General features: G+C 41.6%; 1 protein-coding gene across 2 annotated transcripts in view; it reads right to left on the bottom strand.

Moving 5' to 3' along the window:
* Positions 1 to 20,228, bottom strand: part of EXOC2 (exocyst complex component 2) — a gene marked incomplete at both ends in the record, with an annotated part of 142,019 nt that extends 121,791 nt beyond the window's left edge. For both annotated transcript variants that reach the window (XM_080710817.1, XM_080710816.1), the window contains 4 exons: positions 1,382 to 1,495; positions 13,668 to 13,794; positions 17,130 to 17,306; positions 20,111 to 20,228. In XM_080710817.1, the coding sequence (XP_080566943.1) occupies positions 1,382 to 1,495; positions 13,668 to 13,794; positions 17,130 to 17,306; positions 20,111 to 20,228 (536 nt within the window). The remainder of the gene's footprint in view (positions 1 to 1,381; positions 1,496 to 13,667; positions 13,795 to 17,129; positions 17,307 to 20,110) is intronic.
* Between the last annotated feature and the right edge of the window lie 2,070 nt (positions 20,229 to 22,298).

Below are 22,298 nucleotides of genomic sequence, written 5' to 3'. Positions count from 1 at the left end.
AGAGCTTGCAATTTTTTTTTTTTACCTCGATCGAAACCTTTTATTTTAGAATGCTTAAATTAAAACAGCCACAGAGAGTTTTGTAGCCCTTAAATGGTAACTCAAAATACACCAGGCTCTTAGGAATAGCAAGAATATGTGTAGATATTTTTACAATCCTTATTTAACATACATAATTTGCCAGATAAAGGGCTTTGACTATCATCTACCTAATAGAAAGACATAGCTCCTGCAGGTATGGGCGAGTGTTTCGGAGGTGGACTCCTCTGTGTACTTACTCAAATGTTTTGCAGCACTAAGCACAGTGCTAACCTTACCACATCAGTACACGGCCTGCTGCCCTCATAATAAAATTACATAAAGTCTGTGAGTCAACTCACAAGTTCACGAACTGAGAAGACCATAATATCTCTATAGAGCAAGCAGAGGGAAAGACATATTCAACTTCTGAAATTCAAAAGTTTTAGTTCCATTTGAGTTTATAAAAACCTGTTTATAAAATTCTGAATATATTCTTGAGAACCACGGTGACCCTACACAGAAACAGATCAATTCTGAGTTACAATAGAAAAAGCACATCTGTAATGTAAAATGAGAACCATTTTCTACAATGAAATATTTCAGATATTTGCTTTAAGATTTGTCAGACCAAGCTTTTTTTTTTTTTAAATACCAGCTTTTCCTCGTGTTTTCTAGCAATGGTTTTCACTCTAATAAGTGAATGGAAAAATTTATATTAAGGTATATCTTAATGAGTTGACTTACCGAGAATACAAATTTTAATCAATAAACCATTCACTTATCCAAATGTTTTTGCTAAATGTAACTTTTAGACCAATCTTGTAAAGAAGTTACGAATCTGCTCTTATAGAGAGTAGATAAAATGTAATTAGCAGACAAAAATGAATACTTTAACTTGGATATAGGTCTGTCTGTTTGGGGGCTAATTTTAAGCCGAGCATTTACATACTGATTCCTCTGCCTTTGTTCTATGGTCAGGAAATTCAGCATGTTTTGTATTTTACACTAGAACTGAATTTTTCTTAGTTATCTGAGTAGGGAGATCTATGACACATGCTCACAACAGTTTAGGTCCTGAGCTAAGACTCTCCAAAATTTTAATGAATTGCACAAATAAATGAAACATCTTGAAACGTAAAATTATGGTAGAGAGTAGGAGCCTCTAATAAATTCATTTTACAAATAAGAAAAGAAATGCCCTGAGATGTTCGTGGAGTCACCAGAGTCAAAGAACTCATAGACTTAAAACTATGTTTAGCACTTGCAGAGCCAGACCTAAATTAAAGTTTCTGTACAGTCCCATTCTTAGCAGCTGAGCGAAGCCCTGCATGGTGTGGGCTGACACCCACTGACCACTAACCTGGTGGTGGAGTGGTTCTCTATGAGATACCAAGCAGCTGAGAAATTCTCACTTGTGAAGTCAGCGCTCATTCCATGGAATAGCATTTCTAAGTCCTTCTGGGAATATTTACTTCTACAGAGAAAAAGATTTAAAATCGATTATGACTCTTACTGCTACAATAATGTGACAGGCATGACTGGGTGCCAAGGTAGTATAATAAATCTCAATAAAAATGATTATAATTATAGGTAAGTTATCAAGAACACTTGCATATATGTATGAAATATATTTCCTTTATCATGGCTGACTTTTCTATCATGCAAACTTTGTGTGTATAAGAAACAGAATTAGTTGAAATATAGAAATTATATCAATAAAATATGATATTTAAAAGAGGATTTCAAACAAAGTTGAGTTGGAGTGCTTATAAAATATATCAAAATATACAATCATTCCCTACCCAATGGATAAAAATCAAGACTTGGATACAGTGAAGCTTCAAAGCATTAAATCATTTTATTAAAATGATTTTTAAAGACCTACCGGAAAGTTGCTTTAAGTCACCTTAATGCCAAAGATATCATCAGAATATTAACAAAACCACCTCTAACTATACAACACTCATATTTACATGTCTGTGTCTAAGACAATCTTAAGAAAACCTTGCAATAACACCAGGCTGTACAGTATCTGCAGCACTCTATCTTGCCTACATTTTTAAAATGACTTCTCAATCAGTTCATTTAGATATTCGCTCAAGCACTAATTAAATATCTATTATAGGTCAGGCTCCATGCTGAGACACCAGATGTGGCTCAGAGCAAACACACAAGGGGCCGCCCGGTTCCCCACGTATGTCCCCACAGCCCCACGGCCGGCTCAAACCTCATGGCCTTGCCTGGCAGAATAAAGTCCAAGCTCCAGATTCAAGCATCTTTATGAACTTACGTCTTGGAACTCGTTTCTGCCACCTCAACCCTCAACCCCAAAGCTCCCACGACCTCTACCGGATTACACTCTCCCATACACACCATGATCATTTTCACTCTGTTCCTCTGATTTGCTGTCCCCTCTCCGTGAATCATACCCTGACAGCACTGGGCAAGTCCAAGTCATGGGGTTTAAACAGGACACGTTATTCCTAAAGCCCAAGAGCTCTGAAATGGATTTGGTGAGGAAACTGCCCCTGCCACTGAAGAGAACAGGATCAAGCCCAGCAATGGCGCTCTTAATTTTTTCTTTCTTTTTTTTCTTTTCTTTCTTTTCTTTCTTTCTTTCTTTCTTTCTTTCTTTCTTTCTTTCTTTCTTTTTCTTTTTCTTTAATTCTTTTTTTTTTTACAGTCCTGGGGATGGAACCCAGGGGCATTCTACCTCCAATCTACACCCTCAGCCCTATTTTTTATTTTTTTATTTTGAATCAGGGTCTCACTGAGCTGCGAAGGGCCTCACTAAGTAGCTCAGGCTGGCCGCGAACTGCACTCCTCCTGTCTCAGCCTCTGGAATGTTAGGATAATGTGTGCTTGCCACCACGCCCGGTAGAACTTTGCATTCTTATGAGCTTATTTTAGTGTGGGTCTTTTGTGCTGGTTCTGCTACTTATTTACTAAGAAAATCCTGTTGTCCTGGAACTTTTGCTCATTTTACCTATTTGTACCCCAGGACTGTAATGTAGAACTTCAGGGGAATACAATGACCGACTGGGGACTTGGGCTGGCTAAGCCTCGATGTGCTGAGCCGTAGCTCAGCAGCCCTTCCTGGGCTTCTCGACCTCTCTGTGAAAGGACGTGGGGCTTTGTCTAAACACGGTCTGCCACAGTGTGAGAGGGATGTCCTTGGAGGGATGCAGACCACGTTTTTTTCAACCTTGCGTCTGTAGATGGGCATTCTATATAGTGCCTGACACCTCACTGGCGTAGAAAGCTAACTAATCCAAACAGAACCAAAAAACCCTGCTAAGTTGTCTAAAATTAACTGAAGCCCCACTAGTAAGGGTGTATGAAGTATTTAACTATAAAAAGTCTCATCTAACAAGAATCAACTAGAAAGGAATGTATTAAAGATTCAGCTAAGAAAAGTAAAGCAGCACAGTAAGCAACGAGGCTGAGCATCTTTACCCCCACTGAGCCCTGCAGAGCTGGGGTGTGGCTCTGTCCCCGCCCTTCCCTTCCTCAGAGCAGAAGACAAGAGCCGGCATGGTGGCGCACACTTGGGTAATCCTATTACTTGGGAGGCTGAGACAGGAGGGCTGCGCAGGTTCGAAGCCAGCCTCAGCTACTTAGTGAGGCTCTCAGCAACTTCGTGAGACCCTGTTTCCAAATAAAATATAAAATAGGGCTGGGAGTGTAGCGCAGAAAGTGCCTGGGTTCTATCCCCAGTACCACACACACACAAAAAAAGCAGAAGACAAAAGGGATTGTTGGAGTTAAGAAAGCCCATGAGGGTCTGCGGTGTTACTCGGTGGTAGAGCACTTGCCCGACACGGGGCAAGGCCCTGAGTTCAAGCCCTAACACGATAAAAACAAAAGAGAGAGAGAAGAAATGACTTCAAAAAAATGACACGTATCACAATGAGATCAAGTAAGGCAAAAAAATGCAGAAACAGAACTAAAAATACAGCAGTTATACGCCAAAGAAAGATGAGTAAGCTTCAACAATTCCCCTAAGTTTGACAGCTAAACCCTGCTTAACAGAGTTGGGTTAAAAAAATATTTTTAAATGGGATAATGTAATGTATATAATACATATTTTAAAAAGCTTTAGTCCTAAACAATAAAGTACTTCAATTGCTGGTACTGAAAGATGTAATATCATAAGCTCTCGTGGGTTTGAGGCCAGCCTTGCAACTTAGAGAGATGCTCTGTCAAAATAAAAAAATAAAAAGGGCTGGGAGGATAACTCAGTGGTAGAGTACCCCTGGGTTCAATCGCGCGCACGCGCGCGCGCTCGCGCGCACACACACACACACACACACACACACACACACACACATTGATTTCCATTGTATCAAAAGATAAAATTCTAGCCGGGCGTGGTGGCGCATGCTTGTAATCCCCGTGCTTGGGAGGCAGAGACAGGAGGATCGTGCTGGTTTGAAGCCAGCCTTGCTGGCTTAAGAGACTCTGTTTCCACATAAAAATGTTAAAAAATAGGTCTGGGAGTGTATCCCGGAGGTAGAAGGGCTTCCAGAAACCCCAGTACCACCAAAAAAAAAAAAAAAAAAAAGATAAAATTCTAAGGTCTAATGAAGACTCTAGGAAAAAAAAAACTGTTAAGAAACCCTCCTTGCCAGGCCTGGTGGTGCGCACCTGTAATCTCAGTACTTGGAAAAGCTGAGGATCACAGGTTTGACGCCAGCCTTAGCAACTTGGTTTTGTAGTGTCAAAATAAAAATTAAAATAGAGCTGAGGGCAAAGCTCACAGGTAGAACACTCTGGGTTGAATCCCCAGTAGAAAGAAAGAAAAGAGAGAAAGACAGGGACACTCTCCTACCCCAGAGGAGTCTCTCCATATTGGCCTCGACCTCAGAAAGAGCAGGAATGGGTCCGGCCATGCTGGTCGCAGCGCAAACCCAACGGCGAAGATCCAGCCCTGTGTGGTGAGGCCCCCGGAGGCTCCGCACCCTCATCCCTTGAATCGTGTCACACCGAGCACTGGTAGGATGAGCGCGGGAGGAAGGGCAGATCAGAGCTGAGGTCGGCCTTGATGTGGATGGAGAAGAGACGGCGTGTCCTGCCACGCGGAGACACGAGGCATCCGCCACCCACCTCCTGGCACCATGCTTCAGGCTCCTACGGAGCAGGCAGAATTCCAAAGTGCTCAATCTCTTGGTCCAAATACCCACAGCCTCATAATCACCCCTAACACTGAGTTAATTCTGCAGGCATTTCTTATTAAAGGCATTAAAACTCCTTCTCCAATCTTAACTCTAACTATTCAAATTAGAAGAAAAGTGCTGAGACCTAAAGTGGGTGTTGACATCCAAGAATAAGACTGAAGCTATTTTCAAGATGGTGATATTCCAATATAGAGGTGTAGGTGGTTTTGTCTAAATCACATCATTAAGTCCAGGACTATCCTTGCATAGACCGGCAGACCTGCTGTCAGCCAATGCTGCTGGCCAGTGACCCAAAGGTCACCCTGTCTGCTAGCAGAATCCCGGGCAGCCCAGCACTCATCCCCCCACTGGGAGGTCGCCCATCCCAAGCCAGCCATGGCTGCCGCTTTCACCTGGCTCTTTACTGAGTGAGCCTGGGGTGACCAGGGCTGTCTAAGGAAAGGTCCAATGGAGCCTTTCTGGGAAAGGTCTCCAGACTTTTAAGAAAGAGAACCCACAAGAAAAAGGATTTTTCTGTCTCTGGACATCCCTGGGTCTACTTTCAACACCAGGATTTGCTAAAGCCATTCTGCAATTATAAAGAAAACCAGTTTTATGCTAAGGGCAGCAGAACAGCAAAACCAGGCTCCTCAGATCTCAGAGAAGGCCAAGTCACTGCCTCAACCAGGCTTGGAGTCCGTCATCACTGGACTTTGCCTATTATGAAAGAGAAAAAAAAAAGTCCTTTTTGTGTGAGCCAGCTGGATTTGCAATTTCTGTTACCTGTAGCTGAAGGCATCCTAAATTTGATATCCTATCCGTACAAATATGTTTAAACATACTAATCTTTAATGCATATGGCTGAAAGCGTGATATAGATCATTTGAAGAAGAGAGAGAGAGAGAGGGGAGAGAGAGAGAGAGAGAGAGAGAGAGAGAGAGAGAGAGAGAGAGAGAGAGAGAGAGAGGGAGAATATGAATGATGATGCCAAGAATCACTGAGGCCGTGTTGGGGACAGATGCAGAAGTACAGATGACTCACCCGCGTGCTGACCACAGGAGGCGGAGAGGAGCAGCCAAGTTTCCCCTCCATGGCTGCTTGCTCTCTCTGGGGATGTTACTTACCGGGTTCCAATTATCCCTGAGGATAATAGGATCATCACAAGCTCCCTCTTAGGAATGTTTTGAGGACTAAAGAAAAAAAAATGCTTCTAGAATACTTAGCACACAATAGATGATCAAAAGTGTTACCTGCTGTCCCATTATTCTTTATACTTAGTTTTTCAAAGTTCATTATAATTAAAATTATGATTTATAATTATTAAAATTTCCTAAGTATCATTATAATTTTGATTACTTTTGTAAGTATCCTTTCAGCTGACTCTGATCACAAGCGAGCTAAATATTTCCACATTACAGGTGAGTAAATACTCAAAGAGACTACAAATTTATACTCAAGACTTGACCCCTTTCTGTCAAAGAACTAGAGAATCAGAGAGAGGAAATAAAACCACAATTAGAAGTAGATGGAGGTAAGAATGCAGGGGAAGGGTGGAAGGGTCAGGTTGCTTCAGAATGAAGAAAGATGCCAAGGACCCAATAGGGAAGGAAGACACCATTCACAAAGCTGACGAGGAACAGACCGCTGGAACCCCAGCGTCTGCTCAGGACGACTGGGTTTCAGACGCGAGCCTCCCAAGCGAAACGATGCCGCAGCAAGTCATAACAAGATCTACGCTGTGTGATCCAAACTAAGTCTGCACTTCCAGTCTGGATTTAAGAGACCGAAGCCAACGTATACTCTACTACGAAAACCCGTGAAATATTTTCATCAAGAAACCAAAACACAGTTTGCAGTCGCTGACAACTCTTGCCACCCCTAATAAATGGTTCCCATTAGATGGCAGTGTAAACTCAGAGTTAGAGTTTCAAAAGGGTTGGCCCAAGCACACAGATGAAGGAGATGAGAAGATGAGACGTGATATGAACAGGAATGCTCTTAGCATGTCAGCATTTGCTTTCCAGTATGGTCTGCTCATACTGGAAATGACCCACGGTGGGAACGTCCTAGCCACCCCACGCGCCCACCGGGAGGCCTGGCTGGAGTTGGGAACTCGGCCTGGCCATCGGAGGGAATGCGTTTCCTTGATTTGGCCGGCGGGAGACGGGGTGGGCTAGCACAGTGAAAGTGGGTTTATGTAATTCTTTGAGTGTGTGTATGTTATCCTCGTTTCTTTTGGCTTTAAATTTTTAGCAACACTGTTTACACTCTGTTATATTAAATATTATGAGTTTGCTTTGGTTGTTTCTTTTTCTTTTTAATCTGACACCGTTTCTATCACAGTCCACAAATCCACTCTGACAAAATTCTAAAAGGTGAATTCATCCAAGACTCTTCTCTCCTGAGCTCCTACTAGGAATTCTTTTGCTGTCACTTCTCCTTTTCTAAAAGTAGCTTTCTAAATGTAGTGGGTACATTGGTTGTTTTATTTTTTTCTTTCCGTTAGAAAGCTGAACTGATGAGAAGAAAATCAGGTAAGTATTGCCCATTAAGACCTATGTAGAAATAAAATAGACATTAGTGGTACATCAGCTGAGTACTCTAGACAGCCTTTCTCGTGTGATAGTAATTCACAAATAAAAAGGTAGAAGTCACATAGAAACAGGAGCAAAGTTCCATCTTTCTGTCCCCACTCCTAGAGGTGTTCTGTCTCCAAAACATTACTTATAAATATTCTCTTGTTAGACAAGTGTGTATTCCTGCCAAGAAACAAGATCCAGTGAAGGTTTCCACTTAATGCAAATCTGTTTTTATCTTCTTTTTCAGTTTAAATGGTTTGTCTTCCTTAGAACTGAAGCCATGCAGAGAATATATATATATATGTGTGTGACAATCAACATAGTAAACCAGATATACAGACCTTTTACAAGCAAATCCTCGTCTCAATTCAAAGTGAAGTTATTTTTTTCTGAGCAATTAGTAACATTTTTATAAGGATCACGGCACCATGTGTGCAAAGACAGAAGTTAACAAATTTTGGAATATGGAGCTCTAGAACAGTCAAAGGCGGCCAATAAATGCCAGTTGTTAAACTTGTGGACTGAGAGTTGACGGCACCCACGCTAGGTCCCACCAATAAAATATTTATTAAACTCTGACTCACACCAAAAAGCAAGAAGGAAATTGTATTGTTTTGCCTCTAGCTTGTCTTTTCATATTCAGATGTACCGACCACAACACCACAGGCCTCCCCTTAGTCCCATTTTGTACACTGGCTGTCAGCTGCAGAAAATTTCCATAAACATTCACACTGCAATTACCAGGAGCTGATTCATCTCCAAAGGCAGCCTCCCCACTTTAATCTGATAATTCATCAGGACCACAGTTGAGTACTTTATAATAAGCACTCAGAATTCTCCAAACCTTCTTAATTAATATCTGTTAGCCAACAAATATTAAAATCCTGTTGTTCCTTATTCAATTAATTTTTAAAAAGGTCCTCTTCAGCCTTTTAGTGATTAAAAAGCCCCAAATAACATTAAAAAAAAAACAAATAAAAGATGGTAAAAGTTCTAATCTGACTATGAAACCCTTCTCCACAGAGGCAGAAGTTTTTATCTAAAAAGCATTAAGTGAGTTAGAAAAACAAAACCCACACCAATATTTTACAATTTGCCTTTCTGTTCCTTTTCTCTTTCTCTAAAACCAACATTATCTGGGCTGGGGTGTAGATCAGCGGTAAAATGCACACTTGGCATGCACAAAGGCTCTGGGTTCTATTTCTTGCACCTCCATCAAAAAGAGAAAAAAAAAAGTAAGATTTCTCTCTCTGATGTCAAAATACAAATAGCTTTCTTGGGAGTAACTTTATTCAAGAAGAAGAAGGAGGAGGAGGAGGAGGAGGAGGAGGAGGAGGAGGAGGAGGAGGAGGAGGAGGAAGAGGAGAAGAAGAAGAAGAAGAAGAAGAAGAAGAAGAAGAAGAAGAAGAAGAAGAAGAAGAAGAAGGTGAAGAAGGAGGAGGAGGAAGAGGAGGAGGAGGAGGAGGAGGAGGAGGAGGAGGAGGGAGGGAAGGAAGGAAGGAAGGAAGGAAGGAAGGAAGGAAGGAAGGAAGGAAGGAAGGAAACGAAACCTGAAGAAGAAAAAAAGCATTTTTCTGGCCAAAAACCTTCTCTCTTGGTTCCTATACTCACTCTTCCTATATTGATACTTCATTTTCTTGCTTCCTGGCACCTTCGCTGTTTGGACATTAAAAAAATAAATAAAAATTGCCAAAGCCTCTTACACCAAAATATTACCGGATGCCCTTTCCCTGTCCAGAGGGCCCTCCGGGTGCTCTCTGATGCTATGGGGATGTCGGCCTTCTCTGTAGCTGACTAGGGCACGTCTGTTGGAGAGCCAGCAAGGAGTGCGGCTGCTGGTGACGGAGGCATCCTGCCCAAGAAGCCTGCAGCAGGAAGGAGTAGGGGCCCTGGCCCTTCTAAGCTTGTCTGTTGTGTCTCTCCCCGGATTTTCCTCTGAGCTGGTTTGGAAATCTTATTGGTTCTCTCATTAACTGATGAATTAAATAAGAGTCTTTGGTGTCTATTCATTTTATATTTGTTTGAGAGTCATTATTTTACCCTTTCTTTTCCAGAACTGGGGATGGAACTCAGAGGCATCCTACATCCAAGCTGCACCCCGAACCCTATTTTTTTTGTAGTACTGCGGATGTAACCCAGGGGCATTCTACCTTTGAGCTACACCCCCAGCCCTATTTTTTATTCTGTATTTTGAAATAAAGTCTCACTAAGTTGCAGAGGGCCTCACTAAGTAGCTAAGGCTCTGATCCTCCTATCTCAGCCTCCCAAGTACTGGGCTTATATAAGCCTGAGCCACCAAGCCTGGCTAATTTACCCTTTCAGAAGTATTATATAATATAAATTGTATTATAATATAATATATAGTATATATTATATATAATATAATATGTATATTATATAATATATATTTGGCAGCATTTGGCAGTATTGGGGATTGAACCCAGGGTCAAATAGGACTCCCAGTCCTATTTTTTCTTCTTTATTTTGAACAGGGTCTCACTAAGTTGTAGAGGACCTCACTAAGTAGCTGAGGCTGGTCTGCAATCCTTCTGTCTCTGCCTTCCAAGTACTATGATTACAAGTTTGGGCCACTACACACAGCAATATATGTTATTTAATATTTGTTCATAGCTGAGTAAATATTACTGAAACTTAAGAAATAAAAGAAAAATGTGTTGCCATCCCCATTTAATACTTCCAGAGTAAAGGTGCATATATTAAGATTTTAATGCAACTTAGTAACCTATGTGCTAAATAATTAAAAAGTGATTCTTAGGCAAGTATGATGGTGCATGCCTGTAATCCTAGTACTTGGGAGAGAGGTTGGAGACCAGCCTCAGCAACTTAGCGAGGACTTCGGTAACCTAGTGAGACCCTGCTTCAAAAATAAAAATTAAAATAGGGCTGGCAGTTTAGCTCAGTCACGATGCCCCTGGGTTCAATCCCCAGTACCCGCCTCCTCCCCCCTCACCACAAAAAAAAAGTGATTCTTAGGCCAGGAAGTGGCACTCACCTATAGCCAGACCTACTTGGGAGGCAGAAGCCCAAGGATTGCTTCATCCCGGGAGTTCAAGGCTAGCCTGAGCCACCGTGACACCTGTCTTTTCCTAAGTAGCAGGGCAATGAAGAGTATACTGATAGGTCGGGTCCCTCCCTTCCCCCACGGGACCCCACAGCGGACACAGGTGGCGGAACCCAGAAGCCAGAGCAGAAACATCATGAGACTTCAGGTGTCACGAGACTCCAGACATCGCAAGGCTGACTCCAGAGGTCGCAAGACTGCAGAGAGGACTGGCCAGCCCCACCCTAGGATCCAGCTAAATACCATCAGTTCCTCTCTGACCACGTGACTCTGCCAACCGACCGGGATTGCCGCCGACTCCGCTGACCACGTGGCTCTGCTGCTCAGTCACCGGTCCCTTCCCCCACAGTTGGCAGACCTCCCCGAAGGTGCCAGTTAATTAAAGACGCCTGGTCTCACACAATAACTTGGCTGGTGTCTGCCTCCTTCGCACCCCCCAACCCCCCAGCTCAATTTCAATGTTATGTATACATCCAAGAAGAGCAGAGCATCACAGTAATGATGGCTACCATTTATTATGCACCTGCTGTGTTCGACATGTAGACCTGCACTTGTTCAACGCACCTTGCGGCAACCCTAAGTAGCAGCTACTCCAGCCTGCACCTGAGGAGACCGAGGCAGAGAAGCTGGGGAACGTGCTCCAGTGCATCCTGCCGGTGGGCGGGTCTACAGCCCACAGCCACGCCAAGGGGGCTGGGACCCAACGAGACTGCTTCCCACAGAAGCCAAGGGAGTTTTAAGCCAGCTGAGCACGTTCAGTGCTGTTACTCCTGGCTGCTCTTACCAACCTTACCTGAGGATGACCCTAAAAGAATGAAGGAAAAGCACCACCAGAGACAGACAGCTCAAGCCAAACGAGCATCCTGAGAGCAATGGCAGAGAAGTAAGCTGAAGGGGGAGAGGGAGAGAGGGCAAGTGAGGGAGGGCTGGCTGCTAAAGTCAAGGTGGAGGACATCGGCTCTGTAACAATGAACGGCCAACTGAATCCGGGCTTGGCTCGTGGAGTGAGGCTCCTGCAGACACTGTGCGGTCCTCCCGAGCTCCTTTGGCCGGGCACAAAGCTGCCTCTTGGTCTAGGAGGCGCGGTCAGAAAGGTCCTTCTGTTCTATACTTCTGCAGCGGCCTTGGAGAGAAGCTGGTTCTCAGGGGTGTAGAGGCTGACCACTACAGGGTTTACTCTCAACTGCAAAGTCTATCCATTCCGCAAAATGTGCTAAAACACATCCCCAGATATTATCATTCTTTCCTGGACTGTCTTGATGTTTAAACTCTTAATTTATAGGTCACTAAAATCCATAAGACAGCTCCAAAGCAACCCCATAATGCCAGAGTGCCTCAAAGATATTACCTAGGGACAGTCCCAGCTCACCAACAGCAGCCAAGCCCCAGGGCTTTTCAACACTCATAGGTCCCCCAATAAACGCCCTGCCTCCCTCTCAGGGGTAAAGCTAAGAGTGAAAACACAGCTTGCTATCTGAATTACTAATGATCTGCAAGTGTAGGCCTGAAGGTTAAATGTTTGCAGATTAGTAAAGAATTTTCCCTACTCCTAGAAAAACTTAAAACCTAAATGTGGTCATAGCATTAACGGAACTAATTTGTCACCTTCCCTGAGTGTTTATAAAGCCATGCTCACTAAATAACTCCATAATGAGAATCACTAAGGCCAGAAAATCAATTAGATATAATTAATGTTACATGAGTTATTTAAATAAGATATAAACATAGGCCGGTCATGGTGGCGCACGCTTGTGATCCCCGTGCTTGGGAAGTGGAGACAGGAGGATCGCGCAGGTTCAAAGCCAGCCGCGCTGGCTTAAGAGACCCTGTTTCCAAAATAAAAAGTATAAAAAGTAGGTCTGGGAGTGTAGCCCGGAGGTAGAAGGGCTTCCAGGGACCCCAGTACCACAAAAAAAAAAAAAAAAAAAATACCCAGTTGAGGATTAAGAAAACAAAACTCCAGACTTGGTTACAAAACACCTTGAGAGACATCATTTACCTGGCACAGTTCTGATAACTAAAGTTAAATATGTCTGGGTTAAGAAAAAAATGTAAGCAGGGATTATAAACAAAATGAAAAACCTTTTTGGACCTAATTATTCTAAATATTTCTAGAAAAATCAAGCAAATGGATAGATTACAAATTCTATTTTGACTTCAAATACCACCTAAATTTTTTTTTAAGTGCTGGCAATTAAATCCATGATCATTCTACCCCTGAGCTACACCTCCAGCCCATTTTATTGTTTATTTTGAAACAGGGTGTCACTAAGTTGCTGAGGCTGACTGCAGATCAGTGATCCTCCTGTCTCAGCCTCCCGAGTACATGGATTACAAGCACGTGCCACTGCCCTGCTCCATCTAAATATTTAAACTTCCCGATTCCAGATAACATGTCAACGGTCACATCACTAAAAGTATTAGTTAGTGGTTGGGGATACAGCTCAGTGGCAAAAAGCTTGTGTAAGGCCCTGGGTTCAATCCCCAGTCCGTCCCTCCCTCCCTCCCTCCCTTCCTCCTTCCCTCTCCCCCTCCCCCCCCTCTCTCTCACACACACACACACACACACACACTCTCTCTCTACACATTCTAGTTATTAAAATGTCATTTTTTTTCTTTTGCACAAATGCAAACTTGAAAAACACTAAAGAGGCAAGCAGTTTTGACAAAAGCTTTAACTAACTGTAACATTAACCCTAGCAAAGCTGACCAAGCTTCAGAAATCACGCCTACTGTTTTGCTTTGAGGACTCTGGAATTTGAGTATCCTTGAGTACATAAAACTCTTAGCGACTGGAGAACAGACAACCAAAGGCAAGATGGTACTCACTTTTCAATTTCAATGCCGAGAGGATTCGCAGGACGAAGGGACAAGGGCGGAATGCCTTTATTCCTGTCGGTGCGCATGTCATAATAGTTCATTTCATCAACCCACACCGCAGACTGATCCAAAATGCCTATAACAATGAGGAACCCAGGCTTAATAAAATAAAGACTCTCCGCAGGCACATGCTAACTCTTACTGTGTTGCTTTACTTTTTAAAGACCGAAGACAAAATCCCTAACAGAACATTTTTAAGAAATGAAAAGGCATTACAGCTTGAAATTTTTAAATAGCTAGTGGCTTAATTAAAAATACTAAGAATCTAGCCGGGCGTGGTGGTGCACGCTTGTAATCCCCGCGCTTGGGAGGCGGAGACAGGAGGATCGCGCAGGTTCGAAGCCAGCTGCGCTGGCTTAAGAGACCCTGTTTCCAAACAAAAAAGTATAAAAATAAGTCTGGGAGTGTAGCCCAGAGGTAGAAGGGCTTCCAGGAACCCCAGTACCACCAAAAAATTAAAAAATAAAAAATACTAAGAATCTATAAAAAGGCAAAAGTAGCAACTCTTGGTTTGTGGTTTCATTGTACATTATTGAGCAGAGAAGACAAATTAGGCCCCTGAGAAAATGTTCTGCAAAAACAAGTGCATTTTATGAAGAGTAAATACTATAATTATTTAATTTATACATGGTTAAATATTACTGATTAAATTGTAATACAATTTAGAAAGTTTATGTATGAAATACAATCACATGGTCTATATTATCTACTTATTCATGAGAATATTCTGAAATTATACAAGCCTTCAAAAAATAACTGGGGAATGCAGAGACACAAGATATTCAAGTTAAGTAGTGGTTCAATGAAAATCTTCTTATGACTGCTAAAAGTACATTGTATACACACACACTACATTTAATATTGTGAGATTCTTCTGAGTTCTACAAGCTACCTAGAGACATTCAAATGTAAATGAAATCCTAATGTTTTCTAAGTGGTTCTCAAAACTCTCAAAACATGCCTTTCGCTTTCTTTTCTTCCATGGACACGCACACGTTGCCATGGACACGCACACGTTGCCATGGACACACACACGTTGTTGAGAAACCTCACGCAGGAACAACATGCTCCTTACAATTCTTCACTCTTTTTACTCTGATCAATGCTGAAAATTTTCTGAGTGAGAAAAACAGCAGGGTGTGTTTCAATAATATGTTGAACTCAATTTGGTAAATTCAGTAAGACATTCAATAATTTAGCCAGCCAAGTACTTCCAAAGAATGCACGGCTTGTGGCATGGAAACAACTCCATTATACAGGAGGAACTGGCTGGGTGTGGGCACTGTGAACCAAATAATACTTTTGAAAATAGCATCTTCCTCTTCCTTTATGTGGCCACGCTCTTTATCAACTCAGCACAGGTTTCACCAGTCACACACACACACACACACACACACACACACACACACACACACACACGCTTATGTACATGTGCACACGTGCCTACAAACGCACACACACGGGACCTCAAGGTGTAACAGAAGAGCCAGGGAGCACAAAGCAGGTGCTCACCTCTCTAAGGGAGTGACTCCTGGAAAGGGCTTTTAATACCAGGTAACTTGCAGCTATACACCCTTGTAAACCTACTAATTCTGTGCCCACAGTTCTGCCAGGACGCAAAGGGGCTGTCTGAAGATATGCTCAAGTCCGCTTTCTGTGGGGCTCAGGTCTAGAAACCTTTATTATGCCTATTAGGTGCTAGGTGTTTCAGAATAAAAATAGTACTTTCTCCTAAGTTTTCTTTATCTGCTATAAAAATAGGTTGTAAGACGATGCTGGACTTTTATCAAAATATTTTGTTCCTCCAGAAAACTAAAACAGGTTCCTGCTTTAATTTCACAGTTCAGTCTTTAAAGAAACTAAGTAAATAAGTAAATAAAAATAGGAGTATTTTATTTATACGCATTACATGTATGGATGGCTACAAAGCCAACTATAAATTTTCCTTAAATATCCTAAATTTTTATTTATTAAAATATATTGATTTGTGAAGGATAATGATATAGAAAGGTTTTATGCTTTAAGATAAAAAACAGCTGGGCATGGTGGCACATGCCTGTAATCCCAGTACTGGGGACACTGAAACAGGAGGATTGAAGGTTTGAGACTGGCCTTAGAACTTAGCGAGGTTCTCAGCAACCTAGCAAAATCCTGTTTCAAAATTTAAAAATGGGTGGAGGTATAGCTCAGAGGTAGAATGCCCCTGGTTCAATTCCTAGTTCATACACACACACATACACACAAAATGACAGAAAACAAAACATGTTTGCAACACTGCTTTTGACCATTACAGACTTAATTGTGTCTATGATATCCCTACACTACACAAATATTTGTGTATTTGTGTATGACAGTACAGGTTCTTAAAGAGGAATCTGATACTCTTATTTTAGTGGAAGAGATGGACAGGTGCATAAGTAACAATAAGAACAGCAATTTAACATTACCAATTTGTTGTGCAAGGAACTCTGCTGAGCACTTTACGTTCACTTGTGTTCTAACTTATCCAGTAGTATGAGGTTGGTAATATTACCATTCCCTTTCTACCCACAAAGAAACTAGGCTCTGATGTTATGTAGCCGGTGGTATCAAGAGCTCGTGTTGAGGCGCAGAGCCTGGCTCCTCAGACCAAGTTCTTAACCACCGCTCACGCAGGAAGCAAGGGTAAGTGCATAAACACGGCACGCGTGAAGAACCATGGGCAGAGTGACTAAAACGAACGTGGAGGACTAAACGCGGATCCAAGCCAGGCAAGATCTCATCAAGGCCTGGAAGGACAGGAGAGATGGAGGGATGAAGGAATATAATTTAGAAAATGCTTTTGCTAATTTAGCCAAGAGAAGCTGCTTCACCCAGAACCTTAACTGTTTTCGCAGCCTACACGCGGCATTCCACCGGAAGTGCTGGCACACATCTATAATCCCAGTACTTGGGAGGCTGAGACGGGAGGATCGCAGGTTCAAAGACAGCTTCAACAAGTGGTGATTCTCTCAACCTAGTGAGCCTCTGCTTCAAAATAAACATAAAACAGGGCTCACTGAGGGTGCAGCTCGGAGGCAGAATGGCCTGGGGATAAATCCCCAGTACCACACACAAAAAAGCAAGATTACTATATTCACTTTTAAGAAACCAAACTGGCATTATCAAAATGTAAAAAGAATATATTTTGTTAATAATTTAGAACCACATTTCTCTTGTGATTGCTGTACTTAGGTTACTGACCATGAGCTCGGCAAAGGCCTTCCCAAAAGTAATACTAACCACACCAAAGTCCCGTTCCTACCATCCACAGGCAGAACCCAACTTAATGACATAGGAGAGCAGGCAAGCTGCGTCCCGATCTCCTAGCTTTAAACAGAAAGACACAAATTGATCTTTTTTTTCCTTTAGGATAGTCATTCTAATTTTTACCGATTTTTTCAGGCTTGAGTAGTTTGAAGGAGACTGTGGAGGTCCCCTTGCCACCCGTCTTGGTGGTGACGATAATGTCCCCTTTGTCGTTCTTGGCTTGTCCCACGCGACACACTATTTTACTTGCAGATATCCATTCTGCTGTCAGGAGGCAATTGTGGCCACAAATGGTCAAACCTGAAAATAAAGGCATACATGTAATGAAAGCTCGAAAGAACGACGAGAAGACCTGAAATGTGGCCATAACGTGAAAAAGGAATCTAGAACTAGAGTTCCCTGGCTCAAGTCATTTTTACTATTTTATATGTCCACTGTTATTTGCGAGCATATTGCTATCTCTGTTGGTTTTCCCCCCAATCTGTATTTCTCTAATATTTAAGGTTTCTTTTAGACCATATTTAAGTTTCTCCCAACATCATCAGAATTAGAAAATAATGGATTGTAATTATGTCCAGTCAATCTAGAGTTCTTAGATTAAGAGAATCTCAAATTATTCTTAGGAACTTTAGAAGAGAAATAACTACCGGTGTTAAAAGTTTAATTACTGATATAGGATTTATAAGTGTAGTGATAAGCTAGGTGTGCCAGTGCTCCCTTGTAACCCCAGTACTTGAGAGCATGAGACAGGAGAATCGCAAGTTCGCGGCCAGCCTCAGCAACTTAGTGAGACTCTCAGCAACTCTGTGAGACCCTACTTCAAAATGAAAATAAAATAGGACTGGGGTGTAGTTCAGAGGTAGAACTCCCCTGCATTCAATCCCTAGCACCAAAAAAAAAAAAAAAGATTTTTGATTTTAAATATTAACTTTTCAGAAAATAGAATAACAATAAATGTCAGAGCATTGTGTAAAAATACAAATAGTGTCCTCATTTTTAAAAAAATGTCATTCTAATGTAAGTTTCCTACTAGAGAACTATTCTATAATTAAAATTGAGGGATGAGAGATTTCAGATACTCTATCAACATGTCTTAAAAACAGATTCACATAAAGAAACAAATATCTATTAAGAGACAAGGCAGCACAAACTACACCTAGAATAATAGTTTATTCATCTGCTCATTGCTGTTCAAGTTTCCTCTGATTTAATATCTCATCTGCATTTTTACTCCAAAGATTAATAATTAGGAAATAATTTAAACACAGATCCTAACAGATCATTTTGAACATCACAGAACAAAAATAAGAACATAGACAGAACCCACATCTTCGCTTCTTAAGCGTATCTTTTGCTAACATATTGAAAGCTATAAAAGAAATCTGCTTCACGAAATATAATAGCATGTTTAAAAAAAAGTAACTTGTAGAATTCCAAGGAAAGTACTTTTTATAGTGTTTTACTTGGCTGGTGTAGATATCATCTGAGTTAAAAACACTTAAAATTATTTAGCAGGTTAAGTTTGCTTTTTTAAAAAATGGTTTCTTGGCAATGCATGAAGCAGGTTGAAAGCTGAACTAGCAAGGTTTATGAAAGTAATATACACTTGGTCAAATAAGAATAGCTTGCCTGAAGCTAAAACAAGATTAAAATTTACATAGACTAGCAACTGTCATGTTTTGGCACTTACAACGACTGCCAGTTAAAATTTTAGACATAACCTCCATCTATGGTATATTTCCATGCGTTCTGTGGATTTTTTTTCTACTTGTGTAAAGAAATATCTGAATTGAGTTGTGTCAAAAAATGAGACATAGGATTAGATAAGACTATCTTTGCAAGAATAAATTTAGGTGATGTTTAGTAAAGAGTCAAAAAATATAGCTAGAGAACACAATATAAAATAAGAAGAACTGAATTTAAAGAATACTAGCAAGCCAGGCATGGTGTCCCACACTTGTAATCCCAGTATGTGGGAAGCTAGCTGAGAAAGGAGGATCACAGGTTCAAGCCAGCCTCAGCAACTTAGTGAGGCCCTCTGAAACAGTGAGACTCTGTTTCCAAATAAAAAATAAAATAGGGTTGGGGCGACAACTCGGGTAGAATGTCTCTGCGTTCAATCCCCAGTACTACAAATAATAATAATAAATAATAATAGCAAAAGGAATTGGCTAGTAAGTACAAAACTCAGTAAATACAGTGCTGAGCTCCAATTCACTTTCTCTTTTTAAGGAATTTTCCAGATAGCTAAAAAGCAACATATTAACCAGAAGCTATAATGTAGAAAAGTAAGTTTCAATTCATAATCTCCAGGACTTCATCAGTGGGTCCCTGGTCAGTTAAGTACAGAGTCAGGAGAGTGCCTGAGTCTGAAATAAATTTATGTAGGAAGTCAGTATATATATTCAGGAGCACGTACTGAGGTCTTTTCCCCCCTCGTTTGGAATGCATTTCTATATCCCCTTGTGGAATTCACAGACAAATAATTGTACTGACCATAAAAGTGCATCTAAAATGGGCTCTCTACCTGGCTCTTCCTGACACCCATATCTATCTATCTATCTATCTATCTATCTATCTATATAGATATAGATTTTTTTTCTTTTTTTTTGGGGGGGGGTTACTGGGAATGGAACCCTTCTACCTCCAGGCTACACTCCCAGACCTATTTTATATATTTTTTTTATTTGGAAACAGGGTCTCTTACTTAAGCCAGCGCGGCTGGCTTCAAACCTGCGGGATCTTCCTGTCTCCACCTCCCAAGCACGGGGATTACAAGCGTGTGCCACCACACCCAGCTGTATTTTTAAAAATAATGTTTAGTCTCTATCTGTAGCACCTCAGTAGGAGATGAAGGGAGAAACAGAGGCAAACTTCAGCTGTGGAAACCTTTCTGAAAGATCTGAAAGCCATTACAGACGAGATTTGATAAAATAATGATTTTTCACAGAAAAACAAATATCCTTTCGTTTTTATACACCTCATTCTATCAAGATCATCATGTTGGTTTCCTACTGGCTTGACTCTTTCATAATAACCTATCTGGCTCCAATAACACAACCTAACACTCCGTTCAGCCCAGCGCTCGGCGTCCCTGCGCTTACCTATGAGGTCAGTGGGGCCGGTCCCCAGGTTTTCTCCTCTAATTGTGACCTTGGTCCAGGGTATCCCTTCATTGGGAGAGATGCCTGTAACAAGGGGGGGTTGTCTGGATCGAGACATTGTGCTTTGTGCAACGAGTTGGTGACCCAGTTACAGGTGGACTCTGTTAAAAGAAAGAAAAAATCATTAGTGACGATGGAGATAAGTGCGAACTAGAAATACAGGAACATTCGACATTCAGGACCAGACTAAAAACACACCGTTCTGAACTCTTGAGCTATCATTTAGCCACCAGCCAATATCTACTGAGTACTAAGTTTACTAAGAATGTTAGTACAGTAAGAAGGATCAGAGTAATAGGAAACCAAGCCCTCAATTCTAGGAACTTTCAATATAATGGCAAACAGAACCTAATGTCATTAGTTCCATGCCTATGTCTGCTGGGAACTATTCTATTCTTCTACTCTCAAAGCTGTCTAAAGAAAATATTCTGATTAATTATACACATAAAAATTAAAAATTAAAATACACTTATATTCCCATAGATGTATTGAATTTCACTTTATTTTTTATTCTATGTCATACAGCAACTTGATGTGTGTGTGTGTGTGTGTGTGTGTGTGTGTGTGTGTGTGTGTGTGTGTACTGGGGACTGAACTGAACTGTTCCCTTCTCTAAGACAGTCCCTCTGCTCTTCTTCACCTGTGCTTCTGCTACAAAACCGTAATAGTCACTGTGTTCAATCTGAGACACTGTCGAATCACCCCAACAGTTCACCAATAAATGGGTATTACAGAATATTATTTAGCATTATAAAGGAATGAACTGCTGATATATATGCCACGAAATAGGTGAACCTTAAGAACATTATGTTAATTGCCATGGCTAAATACAGAATGCGTTCCTGGGAAGCTCAGAGCTGATGTAGTCAAGCCATGAGAGTTGTCCTCTCTTGGGTGGTTCAATCCATCGTGACGGACGTATCCAGGTGGTCACCTCCTCAGCAGGTGGGGTGTGGCTGGGGAAGGTGGTCCCGGGGGTGTGGCCTCAGGGGCTGGGCTTTGGCCTTTGACCCTCCTGCCCCTTGTGCTTTCTGCTTCTGGCCTCCATGATGCAGGAGCAGAGTCTGGCTCTCTCCCTCTCTCTGCTTGCTTCCGCTGCCTGTCCTGAAACCTGAAACCCACAGGTGTAACCGGCCTCATCCCAAGATGAAACTCCTGAGATCTCAAAAAAAAAAAAAAAAATCAAAACAAAACTATAAGCAAATAAGTCCTCCTTCTTCTAAGCTGTGTGGTCGGTTGTTCTGGTTTACAGCACTGCAAAATTTGACTGAGACACTAACTAAAATAAACCAGTTATGAAAGACCGCATAGTCTATGATTCCATTTACATACAAATATCTGGAAATAGACAGATCTACAGGGACAGAAAGTAGATTAGTGGTGGCCGAGGACTGGGGAGAGGAGAGGAGATTGGAAGGAACAGGAAGCAGCGAGTGCTCATGAAAAAGACGACAGACCGCTTAGATTAACAAACACCATAACACGACATGGAAAACATATTAAGGCAAGACTGGATAATTAACCCGCCCCATTGATTAAGGCCTAGAAATCAATTCTCAACAAAGAAAATTTTTTCCTTCAATCGGCATGAAAAATTAAGCCCTCACAGTTTAATTCCCTTGCTAACACTATGAAGTTGCAACCTCTCTTTTACTGCACAAATTGGATAAGCATGTGGTTTTATTGGGTTACTTCCAGAATCTGGTCTAGATCACATAAAGAACCAAATTTTGAATTAGAAATATTCGGCAGGCCTGGCTTACAGAAAAACAGTGGGATGACCACTTCATAAAAACAAGTAATTTCCACTGACATTAATGGCACAGAAAAAATGGTTGGTAGAAATAGCAGAGCGTCAGCGATCCTTGGGAATTGTGATCTTTGCTGACCAGAAGAGGACAGGCCAGCATGCACACAATCAGAGCCAAGAGAGGCTTGATCCAACTACCATCTAGTCCTCTCACCCAAAGAAACCAACCCGGAGATGTCAAACCACTTTAGCACGGGCACCCAGCTTTATTAGTCAGAAAACAAACCAGACTGTCAGTTTTCTGACGTAGAAGAGTCGATTATCAGCCCTTCTCTTGTATCACCCTGTGTCCTACGAGCTTGTCTGTATATGGAATAA

Source organism: Muscardinus avellanarius (assembly GCF_963383645.1).
Source record: "Muscardinus avellanarius genome assembly, chromosome: 14".
Taxonomy (NCBI): Eukaryota; Metazoa; Chordata; class Mammalia; order Rodentia; family Gliridae; genus Muscardinus; species Muscardinus avellanarius.
The sequence above is the reverse complement of the archived record's forward strand: the minus strand, read 5'-3'. Positions and strand labels throughout refer to the sequence as shown.